This window comes from Lynx rufus, unplaced genomic scaffold (genome assembly GCF_022079265.1).
Source record: "Lynx rufus isolate CCGP_SWC_20201006 ecotype Redwood Valley unplaced genomic scaffold, mLynRuf1.p SCAF_7, whole genome shotgun sequence".
Lineage (NCBI taxonomy): Eukaryota > Metazoa > Chordata > Mammalia > Carnivora > Felidae > Lynx > Lynx rufus.
The window spans coordinates 115,778,990-115,801,249 of NW_025814889.1; the positions used below are offsets into that span (position 1 = coordinate 115,778,990).

The 22,260-nt window shown below is 36.9% G+C and overlaps 1 protein-coding gene across 1 annotated transcript in view; it reads right to left on the reverse strand.

The window, feature by feature from the left end:
• Positions 1 to 22,260, reverse strand: part of CEP83 (centrosomal protein 83) — a 124,266-nt gene that overhangs the window by 56,560 nt on the left and 45,446 nt on the right. The window contains exons 4-5 of the mRNA XM_047065966.1: positions 20,738 to 20,830; positions 18,499 to 18,630 (exon numbers count right to left, since the gene is read on the reverse strand). Coding sequence (XP_046921922.1) covers positions 18,499 to 18,630; positions 20,738 to 20,830 — 225 coding nt within the window. The remainder of the gene's footprint in view (positions 1 to 18,498; positions 18,631 to 20,737; positions 20,831 to 22,260) is intronic.

Here is a 22,260-nt window from a genome sequence, read left to right on the forward strand (position 1 = left end):
GAGCTCCACATTGGGCTCTGTGCTGATGGCTCAGAGCCTGGAGCCTGCTTCAGATTCTGTGTCTCCCCCTCTCTCTGCCCCTCCCCTACCCATGATCTGTCTCTCTCTCAAAAATAAATAAATATTAAAAAATACATATTTTTTTTCTGTTCTTCCCTTCTCATTTTAAAACTTGAATTATCTGATGTTGTCCACTATGTGTTAAGTGTTTTTTTTTTTCCCCTATACTTTTTCTCTCTATTCCATCTTAGAGAGTTACTTTTGCAAAATCTTCAATTTAGCCATTATCTTTTCTAACGCAGTGTCTAATCCACTTCCAGTTTATTTTCCACTTAGACTGTTGACCCTTGAACAAAGCGGAGGGGTGGGGCACCAACCCCCATTGTAGTAAAAAGCTCATGTATAACTTTTGGCTCCCCTAAAACTTAACTGCTAATAAATAGCCTACTGTTGACCAGAAGCCCTAATAATATGAACAGTCAACTGATACATATTTAGTATCTAGTTATACGTATATATACTATATTCTTAAAATAACCTAGAGGAAAAAAATGTTAAGAAAATAATGAGAAATATATTTATAGTACAGTACTCTATCAAAAAGAAAATCTGCTTATAAATGGATCTGTGCAGTTGTTGTCCATGGGTCAGCTGTATTTTTGAAGAGAATCTTTTCTTAAAAATGTCTTCCATTTTTCTCTCATTATGTTCAAGGTTTCCCCTAACTTCTTGAAGGTATGATTTAATGACTTTGTCTACTAATTCTGTAATTTCTAAGTCTGTTTCTGCTGATTGATCTTTTTCTTCATTATGAAATAAATTCTCCTGCTTCTCTGCACGTCCAGTCAATTAAAAAGTTTTTATTCCATGCTCATGGATTGGGAGAACAAATGTTGTTAAAATGTTGATACTATCCATAGCAATCCATAGATTTAATGTAATCAAAATATCAATCACATTTTTCACCCAGCTAGAACAAATAATCCTAAAAATTTTATGAAACCACAAAAGACCCTGAATAGCCAAAGTAATCTTGGAAAAAAAAGAACAAAACTGAAGGGATCACAATCCCAGATTACAAGATATCCTACAAAGCTGCAGTCATCAAAGCAGTATGGTACTGGCACACACACACAACAAAACACAGATCGATAGAACAGAATAGACAGCCCAGAAATAACCCACAATTATATGGTCAATTAATCTTAAACAAAGGAGGAAAGAATATGCAATAGGAAAAAGACAATCTCTTTAACAAATGGTGTTTGGAAAACTGGACAGCTACATGCAAAAGAAGGAAACTAGACCACCTTCTTTACACAAACACAATAATAAACTCAAACTGAATTAAAGACCTAAATGTGAGACCTGAAACTGTAAAAAAAAAATCCTTGAGAGAGACAGGCAGTAATTTCTCTGACATCGGCCATAGCAACATTTTTCAAGATATGTCTCCTGAGGCAAAGGAAACAAAAGCAAAAATAAACTATTGGGATGGCATCAAAATAAAAAGCTTCTGCACAGCAAAGGAAACAAAAAAACTAAGACAATCTATGGAATGGGAGAAGATATTTGCAAATGACATATGCAGTAACGGGTTAGTATCCAAAATATATAAAGTATATATACAACCTAACACCAAAAAACCCACAAATAATTCAATTAAAAATGAGCAGAAGACATGAGAAGATATTTCTCCAAAGAAGACATACAGATAGCCAACAGACACATGAAAAGATGCTCAACATCATTCATCATTAGGGAATGCAAATCAAAACCACAGTGAGATACCACCTCACACCCGTTAGAATGGCTAAAATTAAAAACATGAAGACACAAATGTTGGTGAGGATGTAGAAAAAAGGAACCCTCAAGCACTGTCAGCAGGAATGCAAACCGGTGCAGCCACTGTGGAAAACAGTATGGTGGTTCCTCAAAAAATTAAAAACAGAATTACCATACGATCCAGTGACAGCACTACTGGATATGTACCCAAAGAATATGAAAACACTAATTTGAAAAGATATATGAGCCCCTATGTTTATTGCAGCATTATTTACAATAACCAAATTATGAAAGTAACCCAAGTGTCCATTGATGTATGAATGAAGACGATTTCATGTGTATACACACACACACACACACAATGGAGTGTTACTCAGTCATAAAAAAGAAGGAAATAGTGTCATTTGCAGCAACATGGATGGATCCAGAGGGTACAATGCTAAGTGAAATAAGTCAGAGAAAGACAAATATCATATGATTTCACTCATATGTGGAATTTAAGAAACAAAACAAATGAACAAGAAGAAAAGAGACAAAAAAAAAAATAGACTCTTAACTACAGAGAACTGGAGGTTACCGGGGGGGGGGGGGGGGGTAAAATAGGTAAAGGGGATTAAAAGTACACTTATCGGGGCGCCTGGGTGGCGCAGTCGGTTAAGCGTCCGACTTCAGCCAGGTCACGATCTCGCGGTCCGTGAGTTCGAGCCCCGCGTCGGGCTCTGGGCTGATGGCTCGGAGCCTGGAGCCTGTTTCCGATTCTGTGTCTCCCTCTCTCTCTGACCCTCCCCCGTTCATGCTCTGTCTCTCTGTCCCAAAAATAAATAAACGTTGAAAAAAAAAAAAATAAAAAAATAAAAAAATAAAAAAAAAAAGTACACTTATCATGATGACCACTGAGTGATATACAGAATTGCTGAATCACTATATTGTACATTTAAACTAATATAACACTGTAAGTTAATTACACTGAAACTTTTTTTTAAAAGTCTTTATAAAAAAAAAAAAAGGTCTTTGCATTTTATTTATTTATTTATTTTTTTATTTATATATGAAGTTTATTGTCAAATTGGTTTCCATACAACACCCAGTGCTCATCCCAAAAGGTGCCCTCCTCAATACCCATTAAGGTCTTTGCATTTTAGAGCAGTTTTAGGTTTACATCAAAACTAAGCAGAAAATACAGAGAGAGTCCCCATATGTCCCTACCCCCACATACCCACAGCCTCCACCACTATCAGCATCTCACATCAGAGGAGTAGATTTGTTACTACTCACAAACATATAGTAATACACATTACGACCAAAAAATTTATAGTTTACATTAGGGCTCACTCCTGTGTGGTACCTTCTATGGATACTGACAAATGTATACTGGCATGTACCCACCATTTTAATATCACACAGAATAGTGTCACTGTTCTAAAAATGCTCTGTGTTCCACCTGTTCATCCCTCCCTCTCCCCTAATCGCTGGCAACCAATGATATTTTTAACGTCTCCATAGTTTTCCCTTTTCCTTAATGTCATATATTTGGAATACTACAGTATCTGCTGCCTCTTCAGATTGGCTCCTTTCACTTAGTAATATGTAATAAAGGTTCCTCCATATCTGTTCACGTCCGGATGTACCACAGTTCATTTAACCATTCACCTACTGAAGGACATATCCATTGCTTTGCAGTTTTGGCAAGTAGGAATAAAGCTGCTAGAAACAACTGTGCACAGGTGGTTGTACAGAAATAAATTCTCAATTCTTTTAAGTAAATATCAAGAAGAATGGCTGCTGCAACTCACGGTAAGATTATGTTTAGTTTTGTAAGAAACTGTCAAACTGTCTTCTAAAGTTGCTGTACCATTTTGCATTCCCACCAGTAATGCTGGCAAGTCCTTTTGCTCCACATTGTCACCAGCAATTAGTATCACCAGTGTTTTGGATCTGGCCATTCTCATGAGTGTCTTGTGGTATCTTATTTTAATTTGCAATTCGCTAATAACATACATTGTTTAACAACTTTTCATACACTTATTTTGCATGTGTATATCTTCTCCAGTGAAAGGTCTATTAAAGTGCTTGGCCTATTTTTAAACTAGGTTTTTTTCTTATTGTGGAGTTTTATTAATCCTTGGTATAATCTGAATAACAGTCCTTTATCATGTGTTCCTTTAGCAAATATTTTCTACCAGTCAATGGCTTCTCTTCTTAATCTCCTTACAATGTCTTTCACAGATGTTTTAATTTTAATAAAGTCTAACTTCCCAATTACTCCTTTCATACATCATGTTTTTTGGTATTGTATCTAAAAAGTCATCACCAAACCTAAGGTCATCTAAGTTTTCCCCTATGTTATCCTCTGGTAGTTTGATAATTTTAAGTTTTATATTTAGGTCTAAAAGTAGAACTACTTTTAGTTACTTTTGTGAAAGGTGTATGGTCTGTGTCTAGATTTTTTTTTTTTTTTTTTTGCATGTGCATTTACAGTTGTTTTAGTACCACTTGTTGAAAAGACTTTTTCTCCATTCTGCCTTTTCTTCCTTATCAAAGACCAAATGGCTCTATCTGTATGGGTCTGTATCTAGACTCTCTGGTCTGTTCTATGGATCTATTTGTCTATTCTTCTGCCAGTAGGACACAGTCTTAATTATAACAGCTTTATAGTAAATCCTGATGTCAGACAGTGTCAGTCTTCTGACCTTGTTCTTTAATATTGTGTTGGCTATTTTGGGTCTTTTGTTTCTCTCTATAAACTTCAAGAGCAGTTTGTTGAGATCAACAAAGTAACTTGCTGACATTTTGACTGGGATTGCACTGAATTTATAGACCAGGTTGGGAAGAACAGACATGCTGACAGTGTCTTCCTATCCACTATCCATTTATGTAGTTCTTTAATTTTGTTCACCAGTTTTGTAGTTTTCTTCATATAGATCTTCTACATTTTTTTCAGATTTGTATCTAAATATTTCCCTTTGGGGGATGCTAACACAAGTGATACTGTGTTTTTCATTTCAAATTCTACCTCATCATTCCTATTACACAGAAAGTGATGGTCTTTTGTACATTATCCTGCAACTTCACTGTAACTGCTTACTAGTTTCAAGAGTTTTTTGTTCACTGTTTCAGATTTTCTACATAGATAATTGAGCAAAGTTTTATTTCTACCAAATTTGTAAGTCTTTTCTTTTCTTGTCTTACTGTATTGAGTAAGACTCCCAGTACTGAAAAGGAGTGGTAAAAGGATATCCTTGCCTCATTGTTTCCTCAGTGGGAAAGCTCTAAGTTTCTCATCATTAAGTATGATGTTAGCAATAGGGTTTTTGTAGATGTTCTTTAACAAGTTAAGGTAGTTCCCCTCTCTTCCTAGTTTGCTGAGAGTTTTTATCATGAGTGGATGCTGGATTCTGTCAAATGTTCTTTCTGCATCAACTGATACAATAATTTGATTTTTCTTTTTTGGCCTGTTGATGTGACAAATTATATTAATTCATTTTGTAATGTTCAGCCAGGTTTCCATGGCTGGCATAAAACCTACTTGTTGGGGCGCCTGGGTGGCTCAGTCGGTTAAGCGTCCGACTTCGGCTCAGGTCATGATCTCACGGTCCGTGAGTTCGAGCCCCGCGTCGGGCTCTGTGCTGACAGCTCTGAGCCTGGAGCCTGCTTCCGATTCTGCGTCTCCCTCTCTCTCTGCCCCTCCCCTGCTCATGCTCTGCCTCTCTCTGTCTCAGAAATAAATAAACGTTAAAAAATTTAAAAAAATAACATACTTGTTCCCAGTGTGTTATTCTTTTTATACAGTATTGTATTTGATTTGTTAATATTTTGTTCAGGATTCTTGAAATCTTTGTTCATGAGAGACAGTGGTCTATAGTTTTTGTTTTGTTTTGTTGTCTTTGATTTAGATATTAGGTTGGTTTAGGTATTAGGTTAGGTATTAGGTATCTGGCCTCTCAGAATGAGTTAAGAAATATTACCTCTGACTTTATTTTCTGTAAAAGACTGCAGAGACCTGACATAATTTCTTCCTTAAATGTTTTATTAGGAACCCATAACTTATGAACCAATCTGGGCTGCCCAGTCATTTTTTATTAGATGTCAGACATTGTGAATTTTATGGGGTTTTGTTTGTTTGTTTCAGTACTAGATACTTTTGGATTCCTTTACATACTTTAAAATCTTCATTGTGTTATGCTTTTAGGTTACTTAGAAATAGTTTAATACTTTTAGACCTTGCTTTTACACTTGTTAGGGAGAACCAGAGTACCCTTTAGTGTGGGGCTAATTTGGCTTCACTACTGAAGTAAAACCCTTCTGAATCTTCTACTCAATGCACCATGCATTAAGGCCTTTCCACTCTGATGGACATAATATGGGCCAATTGTAGAGATTATTTCATTTTTTTCCTTCCTTCAGGGATCACTGCCTTGTACTACATGCTTTCCAGTCTGCACACCACTGTTTCCCATATTCTGTGTCAGTTTTTAGTGAAGGCCTTAAGAAAAATTCAGTCCCTATTATGGCCAGAAACTCCCAGACTACCTAGATCTGAATCATGGTTCTACCACCTACTAGCTTTATAACCTTGGACTAGTCTCTCATTGCTTCATGAATGTTTTCTCATAAATGAGTGTTTCCTCACTTATAAAATGGGAACAATGATTATCTAATTCCTACATATATGACAGAATTCAAATAAGTACATAAAATGACTCTCAATAAAGTAAGTATGAATTTACATCTTCCCTCTATGTATTTCACTTCTTCAAATTCTACAGTTTGTCATTTACAAATCTGAAATCTATTTTAAAATATCTGCTACATTTATTTTGATAATTAGTACTATGATTAATGTTGCCAGGTACTAACAGTAATAATACCATTAATTTGAGCATTTACTGTGTGTCAGGCATTATGGTAAATATTTTGCATGTGAAGTTTCAGGTTCTTAGATCTCAGTTTTTAAAATCAAGTTAGTTCACCTTTTTATATTTCTACAATTCTAAGTTTCTCCTCTTCCCCTTTATGTACTAGAATTAATTTTTCCCAAATTAGTGATGGAATACAAAAACATTTTGTCATTTATTTTTTTTACTAAGAAAGTAACACTTAAATTATTTACAAATCTGAAGTTCATATTTTAATCCAATTTTGGATGTTATGGTTTCCTTTCCTTATACCCCTACTTTCTCCTAGTAAAAGAAAGATAGTCACAGGGAAAAAGCAATTCTCAGAACTATGTACTTACCTCCAGACACAGTAACAGAAAGATTAGGGAATGAGGTTCAAGAACTGTAGGGAAAAGAGCTGATGTTCACTATGTCTTAAAAATAATTTTACTCTGGGGTGCCTGGTTGGCTCAGTCGGTTGGGCGGCCGACTTCAGCCCGGGTCATGATCTCGCAGTCTGTGGGTTCGAGCCCCGCACCAGGCTCTGCGCTGGCAGCTCAAAGCCTGAAGCCTGCTTCCGATTCTGTGTCTCCATCTCTCTCTGCCTCTCCCCTGCTTGCTCTCTCTAATAATAAACATTAAAAAAAATTTTTTTTAAATAATTTTACTCAGACTGAACAAGAGAATAGGGATAACAAAACACATGCTGTAAGGACACAGAGTGCCTGCAAACAGAGCAGTCAGAGTGCTAGGAGTGAGATGAAGGTGGGAGGCGCAGGAAGTAAAATGAGAGATGCCTTGGAACTATTTACATGCTTTCAAGTACAGACCTGACACTGAAACTCCAGCATGCTAAAGGACTCAAAAGATGTGAGTACATGCAAATTCAAACGATGACAATAGCTGGAATTTACTGTGCTAGGCACTAGGTACTCATCTAAGCACTTTACAGGTCGTAATTTATTAAATCGCACAGCTCCATGAGATAGGAACTACAGTTAACACCATTTTACAGATGAGAACAGAGAACACTAAGGCACACAGTTCAGTTCAGTCAGTTCTCAATGTCACATTAAATAAACATCTTAAACATTAAAAATTTTAGATATGAAAAGTTTAGTTTTTGAGATATTCTAAACTGCATCCACACAGAATTTTAATGAGTAAAATTTCACAAAGCCCTTCTAAAATGTTGCAAAAGTCAATCCCAGAGAATTCCCACTGTGAGGTAATTTAGTTTTAATTTGGGAGATTTTTGCCTATTGTAACATGGTTCATAGTAATCTGAGAAGGCTGCAAGTTAGAGAACTTGGAATATTTTAGATAAAGGAGCCATATGGGCCAACTAGGACTTCAGAACATACCAGGACAAAAAAGAAGTGTTTTAAGATACATGTGTCAGGATAAAGAACAAAACGAGGAAATCACTGTCAGTTCTGTACTACCAGTGTTGTAAGAAAAAAAAATAGCCTGTGGGGGCACCCTGGGTGGCTCAGTGGGTTAGATGCCCAACTCTTGATTTCAGCGCAGGTCATGATTTCATGGTTTGTGAGATCGAGCCCCACAGGGACTCTACACTGACAGCACAGAGCTTGCTTGGGATTCCCTCTCTCCCTCTCTCTCTCTCTCTGCCCCTCCCCTACTCACTCTCTCTCGCATGCACAAAATAAATAAATGAACATTTTAAAAAAAGAGGCCAGGAGTCAAGAAGGCAGAGAAGTAGGGAAACCAGAATTTCCCCCCTCCCTCAAATACAGCAGTATTGCAGTCAGAACACTTGGAATTCCAGGGATCCAGGATACAGACTGATGAAAACCTATCCACAGGTGTACAGAGACAGCTTGGTAGGACAGAGCTGTGTGTTTGCGAACTGGGAGAGATAAAACAAGTGTCTCAGTCACAGAGTGGGGGAAACCCCTTCGGTGGAGAGACAAAAGGAAGAGAAAGGGTGTGGAAGTGTGGGGCTGTAATTGGACAAGAGAAAAACCTCTCCAGACCATGCACCAGAGAACAAAAGGTCCGGAGAGAGCCAGTTTCTACCTTGCAAAAGCCTCAGGAGCGAAGATGGGAGTTTTCAGAGTTGTGCGACTTTCTCCGGACCAGAGCTATGTGTACATGGCAGGGAGGGATGCCAGCCCTGAGGCTCCATAGTGATCTCAGTGGAAAGGGGAGATGCACTGGGAGAGAGCAGTACCTTCCCTTGAGTAGTACTGTAGGAAGGGGGTATATTGCCCCTCCAAGGACAAAAGACCCTGCAGGTGCCAGCCAGAGGCCCCTTGATGACTGGGCAGAGTGGCACTATTTCAGAATCCGGCCCGTGCAGAGCAGAATCCTTAAAGATATCAGGTTTGAGTCTCAGCCAAGCACCTAGGAGGCAAAGAAGACTGTGGCCCAGGACAAGCCAGCTGGCTGTGCGGCTCTGGGAGGGCTGCCTGAACAGCGTGGTTTGAGATATCTGGGCGGGGGAGGAGAAACTGGGGTGTGGTCATTTTTCTCCTCATCACCAACATGGTGGGGTTTCAGGGAACAGGACGGCAGACCCCAGTGGAGGCAGGACCCGCTCACACCAAACCCTGCCCCTCCATACCTGGTAACTGCTTATCTATGGAGTGAGACTGACAGAAGCAGACAGCCTCTCCTCCAGACCAGCACAGCCACCGGGTCCAAAGCACCGACAGACAACTGTCCTGCAGTTTTGCATTTTCTAATCTGATTTTTGGTCAATTCTTTTTATTTGTATGTATGATTTCTTTCTTCTTCTTCTTTCCCTGTTCTGGTTGTTTGTTTAGTCAGGCATTTTTACTCTATTCTTTTTACACCTTTTCCGTATCTCCTTTTTCTTTATTTTCCTCTCTCTCTCTCTAAATTAAGCATTATACTTTCTTTGATTCTCTACCTGGTCTTTTTTTCTTGCCCCTCTCATTTCTCTCTTTGTATGGGATAAGGCCTCTTCAACCCCCCACCCCTTTTATCATTTTGTCCAGGGTTACTTCAATGAACAAATCAAAGCACACCTGGCGGAAGGTCAAAACCACCTCTATGAAAAGGGAGATCAAGCAACCAGAGACACAACAACAAAGTGCATGCAACACACTCCAAAAACACTTCCTAAAGTGCCAGGCCCTGGACAGTGTATGACCCCTTTTTAATATAGTAGTACTCACAGGTGCAGGACGCACAACAAGGTATTAAAACATGTAAAAGACAGAAAATCAGCCAAAATGATGAAACCAAAGAATTCTCCTCAAAAAAAAAAAATTCCAGGAAGAAGTAACAGCCAGAGAGTTGCTCAAAAACAGATATAAACAATATATGTGAACATGAATTTAGAATAATAGCCATAAGACTAATAGCTCGGCTTGAAAAAAGCATAGAAGACAGCAGAGAATCAAGTGCTACAGAAATAAAAGACCTAAGAAGTAGTCACGATGAATTAAGAAATGCTGTAAAGGGGCGCCTGGGTGGCTCAGTCAGTTGAGCGTCTGACTTCGGCTCAAGTCATGATCTCGTGGTCCAGGAGTTCGGGCCCCACATCCGGCTCTGTGCTGACAGCTTGGAGCCTGGAGCCTACTTCGGATTCTGTGTCTCCTTCTCTTGGCCCCTCCCCCACTTGTGCTCTGTCTCTCTCACTCTCAAAAATGAATAAATGTTAAAAAAAAAAAAATTAAGAAATGCTGTAAATGGGGGCACCCAAGTGGCTCAATCAGTTAAGCATCCCACTTCGACTCAGGTCATGATCCCACGGTTCTTGAGTTGGAGCCCAGTGTGGGGCTCTGTGCTGACAGTTCAGAGCCTGGAGCCTGCTTCCAATTCTGTGTCTCCCTCGCTCTCTGCCCCTCCCCCACTCACAATCTGTCTCTCTCTCTCAAAAATAAATAAGAGAGAGCCAGTTTCTACCTTGCAAACAGGCTTAGGAGTGAAGATGGGCGTTTTCAGAGTTGTGCAACTTTCTCCAGACCAGAGCTATGTGCACGCTCGTATGCCTTGCGGGGAGGGGAGCCAGCCCTGAGGCTCGGTAGCGATCTCAGCAGAAAGGCGGGCGCTCTGGGAGAGAGCAATACCTTCCCTTGAGTACTGTGGGAAGGAGGTGGCACTATTCCAGAATCTGCCTCTCTTTCTCTCAAAAATAAACAAACATTAAAAAATTAAGAAAAAAAAGAAAAAAATGCTGTAAATGAGATGCAAAATAAACTAGATGCAGTGACAGCAAGGATGGAAGAAGCAGAGGGGAGAATAGGTGAAGTAGAAGATAAAATTATGGAAAATGATGAAGCTGAGAAAAAGAGGGACAGGAAATTATTAGACCACAAGGGGAGAATTAGAGACCTAAGTGATTCAATGAAAACGTAGTAATATCCCTATCACAGAAGTTCCAGAAGAAGAGAGACACAAGGGGGCAGAAAGTTTATTTGAACAAATTATAGCTGAGAAGTTCCCTAATCTGAGGAAGGAAGCAGACATCCAAGGCCAGAAGCCACGAAGAACTCCCTTCAAAATCAACAAAAACTGATCACCAATATATCATAGTGAAACTGGCAAAATACAAAGATAAAAGGAGAATTCTGAAAGCAGCTAGGGACAAATGGGCCTTAACCTACAAGGGTAGACACATAAGGGTAATAGCAAACCTGTCCACTGAAACTTGGCAGGCCAGAAGGGAGTGGCAGGAAATATTCAATGCACTAAATAGGAAAAATATGCAGCCAAGAATCCTTTATCCAGCAAGGCTGTCATTCAGAATAGGAGAGATAAAAGCTTTCCCAGACAAACAAAAACTAAAGGAGTTCATGACTACTAAACCAGCCCTGCAGGAGATCCTGAGGGGAACTCTGTGAGTGGAAAGTAGAAAAGATCACAAAGGACCAGAGACATCACTACAGGCACAAAAACCTACAGATGACACAATGACACTAAATCCCTAACTGTCAATAATCACTCTGAATGTAAATGGACTAAATGACCCAATCAAAAGACACAGGGTATCAAAACAGATAAAAAAAAAAAAAACAAGATCCATCTATATGCTGCCCGTTAGAGACTCATTTTAGACCTGAGGACACGTAAATATTCAAAGTGAGGGGATGGAAAATGCTACTGGATGTCAAAAGAAACCCAGAGTAGCCATACTTATATCAGACAAACTAGATTTTAAACCAAAGACTAACAAGAGATGAAGAAGGGCATTATATCATAATTAAGGGGTCTATCCATCAAGAAAAGCTAACAATTGTAAATGTTTATGCCCCCAATGTGGAAACCCCAAATATATAAATCACAAACATAAGCAAACGTATTGATAATAATACTGTTGTAATTGTAGGTGACTTTAGTACTCCAATTATAGCACTAGACAGATCATCTAGGCAAGAAATCAATAAGGAAACAATAGTCTTGAATGATACACTGGACCAGATGGACTTAACAGATATATTCAGAACTTTTCATCCAAAAGCAGCAGAATACACATTCTTCTCAAGTGCACATGGAACATTCTCCAAAACAGATCACATACTGGGTCACAAAACAGCCTTCAACAAATATAAAAGGACTGAGATCATACCATGCATATTTTCAGATCACAATGCTATGAAACTTGAAATCCACCAAAGAAAAAATTTGGAGAGCCTCCAAATACATGGGGGTTACAGAACATCCTACTAAAGAATGAATGGGTCAACCAGGAATTTAAAGAAATTCTAAAATATATGGAAGCAAATGAAAATAACACAAGAGTCCAAACCCTTTGGGATGCAGCAAAGGCAGTCCTAAGAGGAAAATACATTGCAATCCAGACCTATCTCAAGAAGCAAGAAAGATCCCAACACAGAATCTAACCTCACATCTAAAAGAACTAGAAACAGAGCAGCTAAGAAAACCCAAAGCCAGCAGAAGAAGAGAAATAATAAAGATTAGAGCAGAAATTAAAAATATATAGAATCCAAAAAAACCAAACAGATCAATGAATCTGAGAGCTGGTTCTTTGAAAGAATAAACAAAATTGATAAACCCCTAGCCAGACTTCTCACAAAGAGTGATGACCCAAACAGATAAAATCATGAATGAAAAAGGAGAGATCAGACCCAACACCACAGAAATACAATTATTAGAGAATACTATGAAAAATTATATGCCAACAAACTAGACAATCTGGAAGAAATGGACAAATTCCTAGGCACTCACACACTACCAAAACTCAAATGGGAAGAAATAGAAAATTTGAATAGACCCATAATCAGCAAAGAAGTTGAACTGGTTATCAAAAATCTTCCAACAAATAGAGAGTCCTGGGTCAGATTGCTTCCCAGGGGAATTCTACCAGACATTTAAAGCAGAGTTAATACCTATTCTTCTCAAGCTGTTCCAAAAGATAGAAACAGAAGGAAAGCCTCCAGACTCATTCTCTGAAGCCAGCATTACCTTCATTCTCAAAGACCCCATTAAAAAGAACTACAGGTCAATATCCCTGATGAACATGGGTGTAAAAATTCTCAACAAGATACTAGCAAATCAAATTCAACAATTTTATCGAGAATTAATAAAAACTCTCAAGAAAGTCAGGATAGAAGGAACATACCTTAACATCATAAAAGCCATATATGAAGTGCCCACAGATAATATCCTCGATGGGGAAAAACTGAAAGCTTTCCCCCTGAGATCAGGAACACGACAGGGATGTCCCCTCTTACCACTGTTGTTTAATGTAGTGTTGGAAGTGCTAGTCTCAGCAATCAGACAACAAAATGAAATAAATGGCATCCAAATTGGCAAAGAAATCAAACTTTCACTTTTCATACATGACATGATACTCTAAATGGAAAACCCGAAAGACACCACCAAAAAATTGCTAGAACTGATACTGAATATAGTCAAGTCGCAGGATATAAAATCAATTGTACAGAAATTAGTTTCATTTCTATACACCAATAATGAAGCAACAGAAAGAGCTATCATGAAATCGATCCCATTTACAAGTACACCAAGAACCATAAAATACCTAGGAAGAAACCTAACCAAAAAGGTAAAAGATCTGTATGCTGAAAACTATAGAAAGTTTACGAAAAAAATTGAAGACACAAAGAAATGGAAAAACATTCCATGCTCATGGATTGGAAGAACAAATATTGTTAAAATGTCGATACTACTACCCAAAGCAATCTACACATTCAATGCAATCCCAATCAAAATAGCAGAGCATTCTTCTCAAGCTAGAACAAACAATCCTACAATTTGTATGGAACCACAAAAGACCCCGAATAGCCAAAGTAATGTTGGAAAAAAAAAAAAGCAAAGCTGGAGGCATCAATCCCGGACTTTAGCCTATATTACAAAGCTGCAATCATCAAGACAGTATGGTACTGGTACAAAAACAGATACATTGACCAATGGAATAGAATAGAGAACCCAGAAATGGACCCACAAAGGTATGGCCAACTAATCTTCCACAAAGCAGGAATGAGTATCCAATGGAAAAAAGACAGTCTCTTCAGCAAATGGTGCTGGGAGAACTGGACAGCAACAGGCAGAAGAATGAAACTGGACCACTTTCTTACACCATACACAAAAATAAACTCAAAATGGATGAAAGACCTAAGTGTGAGACAGGAAAGCATCAAAATCCTAGAGGAGAAAACTCGTAACAACCTCTTTGACTTTGGCTGCAGCAACTTCTTACTAGACATGCCTCTGAAGGCAAGGCAAATAAAGGCAAAAATGAACTATTGGGACCTCATCAAGATAAAAAGCTTCTGCACAGCAAAGGAAACGATCAATAAAACTAAAAGGCAACCAAAAGAATGGGAGACGATATTGCAAATGACATATTGGATAGAGGGTTAGTATCAAAAATGTATAAAGAACTTACCAAACTCAACACCCAAAAAACAAATAATCCAGTGAAGAAATGAGCAGAAGACATGAATAGGCACTTTTCCAAAGAAGATATCCAGATGGCTAACAGACACATGAAAAGATGCTCATCACTGCTCATTATCAGGGAAATACAAACCAAAATCATGTTGAGATACTGCCTCACACCAGTCAGAGTGGCTAAAATTAACAACTCAGGAAACAACAGATGTTAGCAAGGATGTGGAGAAAGAGGAACCCTCTTGCACTGTCAGTGGGAATGTAAACTGGTGCAGCTACTCTGGAAAACAGTGTGGAATTCCTATAAAAATCACAAACAGAATTACCCTATGACCCAGCAATAGCACCACTAGGTATTTACCCAATGGATACAGGAGTGCTGATTCATAGGGGCATATGTACCCCAATGTTTATACCAGTGCTTTCAACAATGTCCAAATTGCCCAAATGTCCATCAACTGATGAATAGATAAAGGAGATGTGGTGTACACACACACACACTGGAATACTACTCAGCAATGAAAAAGAATGAAATCTAATGTGGATGGAACTGGAAGGTATTATGCTAAGTGAAGTAAGTCAGAAAAAGACAGATATCTTATTTTTTACTCATATGTGGAATTTGAGAAACTTGATAGAAAACCATAGGGGAAGGAAAAATAAGTTATAGAGAGGGAGGCAAACCATAAGAGACTCGTAAATAGAGAACAAACTGAGGGTTGATGGGGGTGGGGGGTTGAGCAGGGAAAATGAGAGATGGGCACTGAGGAGGGCACTTATCGGGATGAGCACTGGGTGTTGTATATAAGTGATGAATCACGGGAATCTATTCCCAAAGCCAAGACTACACTGTATAAATCTGCCAAAAATGAAACATAGGGTATTATTGTGAATGCTATTATAAACTACACTGAAAATCTAACACTGACAATAAAATAATTTGATTTAAAACAAAAAAGAAAAAGAAAAAAGAAAAAAAATAGCCTGTGGTAATAGGGACCCAGAAAAATTCTTTTTGTCACAGGAAATTGAGCATCTTATCAGCCCAATAACAGCCAAGGTAGAGCTCAGTCTGGAGAGCCTGATGGAAAAATCTCAGGGACCTGTCATTGTATATTGCCACCCTAAAGTTTTTTATATGATGCAGTGCTCACTGCCCCCTCTCAACATCATACTTCCTCACTGAATTACTCTTGCTTCTTTCACTCTTTCAGTCAACCAGTATAATCACCTGTACCTAAAACCCTTTGTATTGTTCTTCATTACTATTTGCAGAATATAAAATTAGACACAAAATAACATAATGAAAACACAGCATATCACTTTAAACAATGCCTATATAGGCAACTTCAGAATTGCATCTGTAGGTAGTCCAGACTTAGTATGTACTTACAGCCAAATGCATTGAAAAATCATGACATTATCTTATTCATAAGATAAAGACATCTACTTTAATACATTCTTTTTAATTCAGAGTATCATGAGGGAAATGTGAATCACAGGAGGCCTTCTCATGAAAACACTAACAGAATCTTCCTATTCATATAAGCACCAACACAGTAAAGAATATTCAGTCACTTCTTTTACCTGTAGAAGTGAAAATGCATAGGTACTGTGTGAATCCTTAATTAACGCGAGAAAAGCCAATTATTTTTAGTACAAACTAATATATTTTATGCCAGTTTAAATTGTAAAATTGGAAGATGGCAAGAGTCGTCTTCACTTTGAAGTTTTACTCCTGTCTCCTGATCTACAATCATATCACTAGGTTTTACTATTCTTGTATATAGAAACTGGAGTATAAAGTGATGGAATGAAAGAGCATATCCAATTATCCACTAATTAATACTGTCCCTCAATAATCAATTGGGAAGTAGAAAGTACTTTGGTCTTATTGGAAAGTTTTACTCTTCTAGTCTCTGTTAATTATGGCTTCTAAGCTAGCTGTTTATCTTCAGATTTCTAACAATGTCCTAAGACATTTAAACTAGGAAAATTAATGACACCACTGACCCATTGAAAATTTTAGTGAATATTATTTGATCTTTCAAGGGTGAAAACTAGATTAGTCATCAGATTTCAGATGCAGGTTTCATTCTTTAGAAAAACAATAAAACTAAGAAAATAGAGACTATAAATAATCACTACCAGATAAACATCAATATTAGATTTGAAATGCAGAGTATAACATAAAGCACCAGTATCCTTAACCTCAGTGGTTACTCTTCAATACACTAAACCTACATTTTAGGCTGGAAATCTTTAATTCCTATTTTCCACAAGAAAATTTTTAAATGTAATTCCTTTAGGTCTGTCAAAATTACAGATGCAAAACTTTTCATCATCATAAGGAGTATAGATTGACAGATCTCTTGACAAAATTAGTTGGTGGATGGCTCCTAATTGGTTTGTCAACTTCAAATCACTGGTAATTTCAAACTTTAAAAACTGGGCTGATAGTTGGGGTGCCTGAGCTCTACTGTAAACTTGGCTGTTGACCTTCTATGAGACTTTGCTCAAGTTGCTTATCTTGTGCTTCAAGTGTCCTTTTTTTTTTTAGATTTTCTTATTTTAGATTTTATTTTTTATTATTTAGTCGCATGCTCTAATGACTAGGCCAGCCAGGCACCCTTCAAGTGTCCTCACTTTAAATGGATAAAATAATACAGTCCTGTCCTATCTCACTATTATAACAAAAGTAAGATTATATGTGAACAAAGCATTTAAAGTTGTAAAGAATTTTTTAATAAAAAAGGCTATTATATAAGTATTTATAGTTTTCTAGTACTGTATCATCAGTGGACTCAAACGATCCAGTGTTCATAGAGCTTCTTACACATCAAACAATCATGGAACAGTATGCTCATTGATTAAAAATAGATCAGTTTGGGGGCGCCTGGGTGGCACAGTCGGTTAAGCGTCCGACTTCAGCCAGGTCACGATCTCGCGGTCCATGAGTTCGAGCCCCGCGTCAGGCTCTGGGCTGATGGCTCAGAGCCTGGAGCTTGTTTCCGATTCTGTGTCTCCCTCTCTCTCTGCCCCTCCCCCGTTCATGCTCTGTCTCTCTCTGTCCCAAAAAAAATAAATAAACATTGAAAAAAAAATTAAAAAAAAAAAAAAAGATCAGTTTGATCCAGTTAGAATTTGGTTAAGGAAGGTGAGTATATTCTAATTCTTAATTCCAAATAAAGACAACAAAATAAATACATAATGCAGATGTGTTTGTACACAGAATGTTTCACATAATTGCAGATACCAAACTTTTTTTTTTTTTTTTTAACAAATTCAACCAGCATTATCTTATTTGAATATAGCAGGACAAAATTGGTATTTCTTTCCATCCTGAAAAAAATCATGTAAAAACTACATAAAGAATGATAAACACATTATCTCATTTTTGGCAAAATTAGGAGACAAAACACAAAATTAGTAGAAAGGCTGCCCAAACAATAGTGATAGAGTAGGGGAACATGCTGTAGGCAGCAGAAAGAAAATTCCGCAGTTGTAGATGTCAGAAAGAACAAATTTCACTTCTTGAATGTGATGGGCACACCATAAAGTATAAATCCCTTATTTCTCTCAGTAGAAACAAGGTACATGGGCTGATAGTCGGGACTCTCCTGGATGTGGTTTGGTCCCAAAAAGTAGAGGGGGACAGTGACACATAAAAAATGATATAAACAAACTATATTTGTTAAAAGAAGTCTGTCTCTGTGGCTATGGGAGAAAAGGGACTGTCTATGTGCATTGACTGGGGCAAAATAAAGGAGGAAAAAAAGAGGAAAATCTAATAGCCAAAGAGAATGTTCACACACACAAAACTGTTACTACAGAGCAGATGAAAATCATGCCAAATACTTCACCATTAATTAATGAAACTTAATTATGCAATCAACTCTAACTTGGATTTACAAAAAACAAAATTTTACTGTCTAGAAGGATAATAACTTAAACTAGTATAGTCACTCACCTCTGATTCACATTTTATTTTTTCTTCTTGTAGAAGACGTGCAAATTCTTCTTTCTGGTGTTCAAATTCTGATTTAAGAAATGTATGTTCATAGCGGAGTTTATTATATTCAGTTCTATACTTTTCCACTTCCTAAATTAAAAGATTGCAATTTATGACAGACAAGTTTATAAATGAAATTTGTACTTACTCCAAAAATCGCTTTTGCAAATATAATTTTAAATTGCATTATATTGAAAGCCATTCTAAAAAGTAAAAAATAAGCTTAACATAAGTATAAATAAACCCTGAAAAAAAATTTTATGACAAGAATCCTATATACAGAATCAGTACATTCTTAAGAAAGTGCCAATAAAGCAAATTATCATTCAATTAACCTTATTTCCTCACTGATTCTCATAATAATAAAAATGAATAGCACATCAACACTTTTGACCTCTGGGCTTAAAAAACTAATATTTAAGAATGTAGTACACCTTTCAAAACATAATTAATTTTTAAAAATTAACTCTACAGTAAAATAGAAAATAGCCTCCTGAAAGCCAGACAGGATGAATTCAAAGTAGATAAAAGATTATTTGAATATTTAGTACAATAACTTAAGGTTCAATCAAATAGTACAATGATAGGAGCGCCTGGGTGGCTCAGTTGGTTAAAGATCTGACTCTTGATTTTGGCTCAAGTCATGATCTCAGGTTGTGAGATCAAGCCCCTTGGAGGGACCCACACTGGGCGTAGGCCTGCTTAAGGTTCTCTTTCCTTTTATCCCTCCCTGCTCATACACATATGCTCACTCATGCCTAAAAATAACAATAATAAATTATATGTAGATACAATATGTGTTATATATAACATTACAATGATAGTTCAACACACCAGTCTAAAGAATATATGTAGTACCAACCTTTCTAACCAGGAATACATGCAACTCTCTGGTATGCTTCCAATTCTGCTTACTAACACTACAAAAGTTGCCAGTATTCTAAATTCAGTAACAACTCAGGCAATAGAGAAGATGAAGGAGATACTATTTCAATATTCATCAGGTAATTAAGTAATAAGAATGCCTCCTAAAATACTCAGATCACTGTAAGTCTTTAGCTGAAAGATTTCTCTAAGCCAGTTTACAAGCCAAGAAAATGGGTTTCATGATTTTATTAGAAACATACTTTTTTTTAAGGTTTTACTTAACTTGATTGCCTATTTTAAGTCTAAGTGGCTTTGTTTACATCCCAAAATTAAGTCTCCTCTCAACCGTAATGCTTTGGTTATCCACCAGGAGGATATTCAAAAGACAACTTTATCAGGCCAATAAGCCATTTATAAAAGTGGATTCTACAACTGTTTCTGTGCAATGCAGCATCACTAAACTACAACTTTCCAAACGGATTCATCTGGAAGGGGACAATATTCATTTGTTATGTATAAGTCCTGGTCTATTTGTTAAATAAGGTTGCATATATAAGTTGTCAAGCATAGTACTTAATATACGTCATCTTTTCCTATTCCATTGATTAAACATTTAGTCATATTATACCAATATCTCATAAAAGGAAGGAAACCTTTCAATCTAAAGGAAAACTGTAACAAATTTTTATTTTTATGAGGTTGCATGAAATATACTCTTTCATTCCACAAATATTAATTGAGCACCTACTGTATGCCAGGAACCATTCTAGGAACTTGGAATACAAAATCAACCAAACAGATAAAGGTTCCTTCTCTCATGCAACTTACATTCTAGAGACGGTAATATACAAAATATAAATATTATACATATATGAGAACATGATTAGTACTAGAGAAAAATAAAAAGTAGAGCAGGGTAAATGGGGATCCAAAGGTCTAAGAAGTGATGGGAAAGGCAGGAAGAAAATTAAATGGAAATACTAGTCAAAGTTGGCCTCATTGAGAAAGTGACATTTCAATAAAGACTTAAAAGAGAGGAGGAAGTTGGCCAAGAGATATCTGGAAGGACACTGTTCATGTCACAAGTAAGAGCTAACACAAAGATTCTTGATTTGCTCCATTTCTGGAGTGCCAAAGAAACATCAAAGAAGCCAAAGTGGATGGAGGAAAGGAAGTCGGACAGATTATGGGACCTCATTTTGTGCAGCCCTAAAAGTAAGGATTCTTGAGTTAGAAGAGGTGCTACTGCAAGGTTTCTAAGAAGGGGGATAATGGTTTTAATCAGTCACATAAAGACAAATGCACAGTTCCTTCCATATAAATTACTTACTTCATCCAGACTCCTAAAACGTTCCCTCATTGGAGTTTCTAATTCTTGTTGTATCTGGGCTCGTAACAGTTCCAACTTTTGTGGAGTTAACACCTAATATGTAGAGAAATATAAAACAATTCTAAATATGAAATCACAAATATTAAATCAAGAATTCACCAAGTTTCAACACCTAAATAAAACAATAGAATTCAATTCATAGAAATTATGCAATATACTTAACTTTACAGTAATCACTACATAAATAGAACCATTATTTGAAACAATACTTTAAGATCACAATTTCAGGGCCTCAGAGATGTCAAAAATCCCATTAACATGAGGTAAAGATACTCCCTATTATTACTATGACTGTTGAGAATAACTATGTTGGCAGCCTAGGTTACCATGCATGATACAACAGCTAACTATTTTCTAAAGCAATTAAAATAAAGGTGTAATAATTTGGTATATCACAGAGAATTCTTAAGACTTTTTTTTTTTAAGTTTATTTCTTTTTGAGAGACAGAGAGTGAGTGGGGGAGGGACAGAGAGAGAGGGAGACACAGAATCCAAAGCAGGTTCCAGGCTCTGAGCTGTCAGCACAGGGCTCGAACCCACAAACCAGGAGATCATGACCTGAGCCAATGTTGGACACTTAACCAACTGAACCACCTAGACGCCCCTCTTCAGATTTATTTTTTTTTTTTAATTTTAATTTTTATTTTTTATCTTCAGACTTCTTATTTTCAATCAGAAAAGGCTGATTTTTACTCTGGCCACCAAAACAAGGTTCCTCCCTATTATAGCTCTCTGATAGAACTCAGATTTTAGGAAGTAATTACGTATTTAAGTAAGTTCTGTAAGGGCAAACACAATCTCTATTCACCATGGTGTATTTCCAACACCACACACTACTGCCTGGCACATAGGATCACTCAATTATTATTTCTTGAAAGAATGAACGAATACTGGTTATAAAACAAAAACCTAGTTTATATTTACATTAATCTCTGAAAATGAAGAATAATACTCAGTTTAATTCATTCATTTATTCATCAATACTCCACACAGCCCAGAAACTTTCCAGAATACTTACTATACATAGTATTCTGCAATATATTATATAATCTACATAACATGCTGTTCTAAATACCTTACATGCATTTACCAATTTATTTAAACCTTGCAATGATCCTCAATGTAGCTATATTATCATCCTTTTTTTTACAGAAACTGAAGTATACACAGAGCCTAACTTTCTAAAGATCACAAAAACTCACAGGAAACATTTCTAACTCTGTAAGAAGTTCAAATTCTCATATGAAAAATAACTTATGCATACAAATAACTACAAAAATAACCAATATAAGCTCATCAAACAGGTAAAAAGAGAAGATTTTATGTATAGAAACAGTGCCACATCAAAGGAATAGGAAAACTAAAGCTTCAATAGAACACAAAAACTAAGAATGGATAACATTTAAAAAAAATTTTTTTTTCAACCCTTTTTATTTATTTTTGGGACAGAGAGAGACAGAGCA